Genomic DNA, 7,817 nt, shown 5'->3' with positions numbered 1-7,817 from the left:
TTGATATGTGTTCTAACTTATCATCTTTTGTCTTTTTAATGTTGCTTTTATGGCAGACATATTTTCCACAAACCCACATCATCATATTTCTGACTGATACACTGTCCTACAGAGTAATGAGCACATTAAAAAGGCCTTAAACGAACAAAAAAATGATTGCGCTAAACTATAAAATATCAGTTGCATTTGTGTTGAAGCATCAAATTGCCAATATGCAGTTCGTGCGCATCCTTCAAATTGCATTAGGGCAGATGCACGATGCAAAATGGCTCATTGTAATTTTTTTTTTTTTGTAACGTGCTACACATTTTTATTTTTGTGAATAATGGAAAAAGCTGTTGTCATTTTACAAGATTAGTTTATTCAAGATTTTGTGTTCCTTTCTTTACATTATCATCAACAAGGACAAGATTCAAGCATGTCTGTAGTCTTTTTCTCTTTTCTCTTTTTTCTCCTTCTTTCCCCGTCCTCCTCGTCGTTTCTTCCCATGACCCTTCTTTTTTCCCTGCAAACATAAGAGCAGTGGGGAAACTACTTTCAGAAACAGAGAAAATGCTGTATACTGTGGTTATCAATCAAAATGAAAATACCTTTCCATCCCCTCCTCCTTCCTGTAAAAGATGATGCAAAATGACATTATTCAAAGTGCCGTGACATGAAGTGGGATAGACCCAGTAATACATAAAGAATCTAAAAGATGTCGTACCTCATCTGAACCTGAGCCTGAATCACTAGAAGCCGTCTCCTCCCCCTCCTCCCCCTCCTCCCCCTCCTCCCCCTCCTCCTTCTTCTCTTCCTTCTCCTCCTCTGCTTCCTCGTTCTTCACCTGCTCTTCGGTGGGCTTTCCATCAGTTTCCTGGTCTGCTGTGAGAGTAGCAACATGAAAATAACCCTTGAAATTTATCATATTTTCAGACGTACTGTAAATTAAAGGATAGCTTGGATAAATACACCATTACTCATGAAGTTGGAATAATTTAGTTTTCAGACACATTCCCGTTTTTATTCCTATTTATACATATTACTACATACTTTTGACTCGGTACAATGATTACTGAGACCCTGTTACACTTTATCAAGAATAAATCCTGTCATAAAAAACTGTTTTCCAACATTATGTACTACAGTATATATATTTTTGCAATTAAACATTCTTAGTCTCACATTTAAACTTTTTTCTGCATATTTACCTTAGCAAATCATCAGACGTATTAATAAATCATCAGCAATTATCAATAACATTTAATCTAATAAAGCATCGAATATATAGATGGACTTACGTTCACTCATTTTGTCTTTGGTGACACACACAATGAAGTCTTTCACTGGAGAAGAAAAAGGACAATGAAAATTAAATATGGACTTTTAGTAGTGATTCTGTCTTTAAAAATAATGATAAAAACAACCCTGTCGATACCTGGTGCAGAAATCAAAATGATTCATGTCGTCAATGTGTATTCAGTCTGTATTTATAGTGCACAATGTGGTGAAAAATGTGGGTGTGTGGATGCTGTACACTAGCCTCTTGTTTTGACATGTGACCGTTCGTTATTGGCAGAACAGGTAAGTTTTGTTTGTGGTTTTGTTTGTGTCTGTGTGTTGTAGCTTCACCTCAGAAAACCCTTGTAGATAATGATGAGCAGGGCACGGACAGAACTGAACCACCCACCCCACCCTTAAATATTACTGTCAATGACGTTAGCACTTAGAAGAGTTTTTCCTTTTCCGCACAAGTGTTTTATTTTCTATATTTTAATTTGAACAAAGCCTTCTCTCTGTATTAAAGCGTATAACGAACACATCACACTGCACGTTTTGTGGACCAAAGTTGCTACCTGTTTAAAGACAATTCAACTATGAATGATCTGTTTGTACTGTAATTTTGCAAAATCACGATTCAGGATTTGTTTGTTTTAAGAAAATGTGGGGTTTTTAGTGGAAAAAAGCCCAAAAACCACCTTCAGAAAAAAATGATGATGTGTGTTCCTTCAAACTAATGCATGCATAAGTTATATTTCCTAATTGTTATTAACATATGGTAGGTTATTGTGAGATGAATGATCATTCATTTGGGTGCAGTTACTGTGCTCATTACAAAGTGTACAAACAGGTTCTCTTTTGTGTTCAGTTGTACATAAATTTGTCATATTTGCAGTGGTACAAATCAAGCACCTGAAAAACTAACTGGATCATCACTGATCAGCAGTGGTCCGTGATGCTATATGAAAAAGTACACAATACACTGATAGTTTTACAGGATATGATATGATGTACTTTACTGTCTGCCAGGTGAAAGTTGTGTTGGCTGTTACATATTATCTGCAATTTCAATAATCAACAGTCAGTGAAAAACAGATGCAATTTAAAAAAAAAAAATGTATCAAGTGAACAATCAAATCAAGTGCAATGATAATACAATAAATATTATCAGAAGTGTTTTACACTGAATGTAATATTTGTAATTGGGTTGATTATAAAACAAGGGTTATTATGTACTTATGTGTATGTACTTAACAGGTACATATATGTGTTAAGTAGGGAATTATATTTAGAATAAATTTTTTAGATGTAGAAGTAGGTTATCAAAGTAATTATTCATAAACTTGAAGCGTATTCAAAGAGCACCACCCCTAAGTCCATAAATGTCACTCATTATTGTTTCAGATTATTATTTAACTGTAAACAACTTGATGGTTTTAGTTCTTATTCCTCACTTGGTGCCAGTTGTATTTTAGTAAATTAGTGTCCAAACACTAACCAGTGTAAAGACCCTGAAACAATCAAACACACCAGAAGGGACAAAAAATGTTGTATTTTAGGGGTGTTGGGTGGTCTTACACAGCCACTACTCTGTACCATTCAACAGGGGTAAAAACTGTCTGGGTTGTTTGAGTTCTTCAAATTAATGTCGCTTATCTTATGTGTCAGGGCAAAATAATGTTGGGGGCAGTTCTTTGGGTGGAACATGTATGTATGAGGTGCATGATGTGGTAACAGAATAACTAAATCCCAAGAAAATAAAACCGTAATAATACCAGGAGTTTGTTCTTTCATGGAGCAAATGGGACTTTCAAAACAGTAACACACAGACAGTGAAAGGAGGGAAGATGATAATCATCAATGTGAGATGGACGTCTTACTAACACACTTTATGTATCTTTTTTCTTCCGAGTTTCACATGTCAGGATCATCACATAAAATAAATGCCTTTATGACTTACTCATAGAGGAATGTGAGTCAATCAAAAGGAGACAATGTGCTTCACCGTTGATGAATGACAAACAACACCCACAGCTGAGGCAAATCAGTCAAGAGTACGCCTGTTTTTGTTTATATGAGCCAGTTACGAGAAGCAACACAGTCTGTCTTTTACTATAGTGCAGGACACACCTTCCACTGGCATATGCACGCCATAAAGAACAGGTTCCACCTGATGCAGGTATAAGACATTGCACTGAAGAAGAGTTTTGCAGTATATGCACAATCACTGCCTCACACTGCAGATATGACCAAAATATCACCAAAATATTTTCAGGTTTTGATTATTAGAGAGACATTTTGGATGTGTGTGTTCAGACACTAATGCTTGGCATATGTGATTTATACACCTGAATATTTGTATAAATTTTCCAAAACAACAGGCCAAAAACATTAAAAAAAAAACTAACACAAAAAACACTAAAAAAAAAAAAAAATCAAAAAACAAACTGCTGTAATTAAAAATAAAATTGTCCTCCGAAAAAGCTGGGTGGCGGTGGGTAAAAGAAAAGGGGAAAAAAAAGTAAAAAAAAAAAAAAAAAAAAAAGATGAAAAAGAAAATTTTACATAAAAAACAAAACAAAACCATAAAAAACTAAAAACAAAACTCAGAACAAACAAACAAACAAAAAAACTTGGAAGAAAAAGTAAAAAACAAACTGCTGTAACTAAAAATAAAGTTGTCCTCCAAAGAGGGGGGCTGGTGGCGGGTAAAAGAAAAGGAATAAAAAAATGTAAAAAAGAAAAAATTTACAGAAACAAACAAAATACAAAAATGTAAAAAAAAAAAAAAAAAACAACTTAAAAACTTTAAAAAATTTTGAAAATAAAAAAAACAAAAAACAAAACTGCTGTAATTAAAAATAAAGTTGTCCTCCGAAGAGGAGGGGTGGTGGCGGGTAAAAGAAAATGGCAAAAAAGAGGGAAAAAAATGACAAAAAAAACCCCCAAAACATAAAAAACAAACACAAAAAAACCTGACAATAATAAATAAATAAATAAATAAAGTTCATATATAGAACGTGTTTGAACCACAAGAATGTCATTAATTCTGACTTTTACAGTTTCTTTACCACTTTTGTAAATGCGTCAACAGAGGGCGCTAGGGCACCACCCCACCTGTATCACATGAAGAAGAAGATAGAAATCACCCGAAAATAATTTTACAAAAACATTAATAATTAATTAGACAAGCTATATGTGATAAAAACCTATGAGAACCATATGTTATTGCATTCAAGTGTAGTTTAAAAATGTTTTCAGTTGTTTAGTTGAGCAGTGAAGTCACGTGTTTCCTGTTTGGGACACAAAACTGCACCCAAGGCCAATAGGAGATAGGAGCCTCGGGGCACAAAATAATTGCAGCCAAGCACCACCCACAGGAGCAAACGTCACATCCTGACAAAAATCAAGACCTTCCTCAGAAATGGAATCAGTGAATAGGTCTGTAAAAACTCAGCAAGGTCTAAGGCTACATAGCTCAGTAATGAACACAAATGGCTGTGGTGCCGGAGACGGGGTTTCAGTTCCCACAAAAGTGGTGTCATTGGTTTGTTTTAGCCCTTGAAGGAGTGATATTTTGCTTCTTTAAATGGAATTATACATTTTAAAATATTTCTCTCTGTCTAAGAGGATCACAATTACATATTATAAGTGGAATTGATGCCATTTGCCGTGGACAAGTGGGAGTACTTTGCAAGGATGTTTATAAGCAGTGGCTGAAAAAAGTGTTGAAACAAAATGTCCATAGTCTGTCTTACTAATGGCATACCACACTGAAACAAACAAACAAATAACATCTGTATTGAAAACCTTTACCGAGAAAAAGTATGTACATATTGTCAGCAAAATGTCAGTTACTTAAGGAAAAGTAGTTCCAAAATTGCAAAGTTGTTGCTTGTTTCATTGTGTTCATCTTCCATGTATCTAATATTTGGCGCCACTCAATGGACATGATATGAAACAACATCAACAAATCTGCAGCTACGAGCTTGAGGAGGATGAAAACAACTCATGTATGCGTGAGTATCTATCTATCTATCTATCTATCTATCTATCTATCTATCTATCTATCTATCTATCTATCTATCTATCTATCTATCTATCTATCTATCTATCTATCTATCTATCTATCTATCTATCTATCTATCTATCTATCTATCTATCTATCATCTACCTGTCTGTCCATCCGTCCGTCTCTCCATCACTCCACCACTTGCTACAGTGGCACCTTAAAACAACAGATATTTTATCTTTTAGTGATACACACACACACACACACACACACACACACACACACACACACACACATACATATATATAAACTAGCTATTTAGCTATTATATCTGTAGAAAACCCTTACTACCATTTTTATCCTTTATTACATGTTAATAAATGTAAAAAAAACAAACAAATGTAACAAGCAGTGACTAGACAGTGGTGAAACTCACAGATCAGTTTTAAAAGACAGGAACCACATGAATAAAAATATAGTACTGACACTGCTGGGAATTAGCCTAGTGTGTATGGAAGAAAGTAAGTACATATAGTAAAATCTAAAGGTTTTATAAAATGAATGTTGGACCAAAATAAAGTAAATAAATGGAACTTGTAAAGCTTCAGAGCTTTACAGCAAAAATCTGGCAGAAGAGATATGAAAAAAAAGAAAAATGTCAATAACAAATTAGATAGAATATTAATTTTCTCTAAATGTTGTCCTTAATTCATAACAAAAGAATATCAAAAGCTTATGCTAAAGGACTATTTTAATTAATTCTACAGAAAATGTATGTATCAAAAAAAGCTTAGATCAGGACTCCTTTCCTTTCATAGGTTAATAACAGCAGAAAGTAGTTCTCCTCTGCACTTACAAAGCTGATTAACCCTGGTTAACCCTGGTGTACATCTTCATTAACAAGTATCAGGGGCCAAACATTTTTTACATAATACCAGAATGCTTGGAGGCTTTTGTAAAGAGCTTTTACCCATTAGCTGGATTAATCCAGGCAGAATGTATGCTATGTGGACTCTAGTATGCTAAAAATGTTGTAGCGCAAACTGGTAGCTTTCAAAGATGTGTTTGTTTCCATAATACTCTGGAAATTGCAGAGCACTAACACTTGAGTCTCAAGTGACTGACCTCACTGCTGCCTGTGGCATTGGTCTGCCAAGCTGGCTGTTTGCTGCATGTCATTAGCTCTCAGACTTCACTTTGGCAGAGGCACCGCGGCGTGCATGAAGAATTGTGGGAAATTCAGCAGGCCACTCCTCCCCAGTCTTTAGGAACCTTCTTTAGTACTCAAATCATGTAGTCTGACGCTTGTAGGCGACGCAGCAGCTGAAACCTCAGTGGGAACAAACACCACAGTCATTTCACTTGAAATGCCTAGATTTATGTGGAATATTTATTTTACTTTTACCTTGTCTGATATGGGAAGAAATTGAAAGGGCAGCTACAGAAAACACGCACATTCTGGAAATGAAATGAGAAGGCATCAGCATGAAGATCGAAAAATATATCTGCTCATTATAACAATATATAAATATACAAATAACAAGTAAGCTTTCTAGCAATAATAATAATATAATTAATGTTATTTTTAGTAGTTTTGAGTAACAAGATGATCCACTAAGGTAACATACATACGCAAAAGTGCAAGGGAAAAATAAAACAAAATAAAATGTATATAAATTTAATTGTGCATGTAGATTTGTGGAAAGTGACAATATAGAATACTTTAAAACCATAACTGACTGTGATTTCTTAAGATTTCCATTCAATGCTAAAAATCAATCTTTGAACTTCAAAGAAAGTCATAATAATTTTCAATATACTGATATGAATATTTTATTGTAGTTATTTTATATATCAATATTATCACCTTGTCTCCCTGGCATTTTAACTCAGAAGAAGACCAATGGTTTTACTGTATCTGCTGAGCATCACTCTATAAAAAAATACTTATATTTGTCTTTAATGAGAAGACATCACCACGAGGACAAAAACAAAAATCTGCTCATTATACAATATGCCAATATGTAAATAAAAAGTAAGCTTTCAGTTAGCTTATTAGCACCAATAATAATAATAATAATAATAATAATAATAATTCATGCTATTTTGATACCATGTGATTTCTTACGATTTCCACTCAACACTAAAAAAGACAGAAAACTGTGATAATTGTTAATATATATTGATATAAATATTTTATTGTGATTATATTTTTGTCCATACATAAATATTACCATGTTGTCTCTCCCCAGTATTATAACTGTAAAGAAATCTGCCGAGCATCTGATGATAGGTACGTGTGCATGATATACATCGTCACAGATAAATAGGTGAAGTATTTTGAGCTCAGACGTCCACTGGCCGAGTATCTGTGTGTGTGGAGGCGTGGGGGTCTTTAACTGGCGTGCACTGAGCAGAGGATAACTAAGGAAGGGAAAGAGCAAGTGCTTCAGAGAGGGAACGCTAAAGTGAGCGAGCATATGTGCAGGAGGGTGGGAGGGCTGGAGAGAGAGGGAGAGAGAGGGGAGAGGGAGAGGGAGGACAA

General features: G+C 34.6%; 1 protein-coding gene across 1 annotated transcript; it reads right to left on the bottom strand.

Annotated features, from left to right (window-relative positions):
* Positions 1–298: 298 nt before the first annotated feature.
* Positions 299–1,433, bottom strand: LOC115413425 (neurofilament light polypeptide-like). Its single transcript, XM_030126251.1, has 5 exons — positions 1,418–1,433; positions 1,281–1,325; positions 707–861; positions 591–611; positions 299–505 (listed from the first exon to the last, which is right to left on the bottom strand). The coding sequence occupies exons 2-5, from the start codon at positions 1,288–1,290 to the stop codon at positions 413–415; spliced, it is 279 nt and encodes a 92-aa protein (XP_029982111.1). The 5' UTR covers positions 1,291–1,325; positions 1,418–1,433; the 3' UTR covers positions 299–412.
* Between the last annotated feature and the right edge of the window lie 6,384 nt (positions 1,434–7,817).

The sequence above is a fragment of the Sphaeramia orbicularis genome, chromosome 22 (assembly GCF_902148855.1).
Source record: "Sphaeramia orbicularis chromosome 22, fSphaOr1.1, whole genome shotgun sequence".
Classification (NCBI taxonomy): Eukaryota; Metazoa; Chordata; class Actinopteri; order Kurtiformes; family Apogonidae; genus Sphaeramia; species Sphaeramia orbicularis.
The sequence above is the reverse complement of the archived record's forward strand: the minus strand, read 5'-3'. Positions and strand labels throughout refer to the sequence as shown.

Excerpts from the sequence above, each read along its gene's own strand:
- LOC115413425 (XM_030126251.1), bottom strand. Across the intron at positions 612-706 it reads CAGGCTCAGGTTCAGATGAG|GAAGGAGGAGGGGATGGAAA; the intron begins GTACGACATCTT and ends CATCTTTTACAG. Across the intron at positions 506-590 it reads AAGGAGGAGGGGATGGAAAG|GGAAAAAAGAAGGGTCATGG; the intron begins GTATTTTCATTT and ends TTATGTTTGCAG.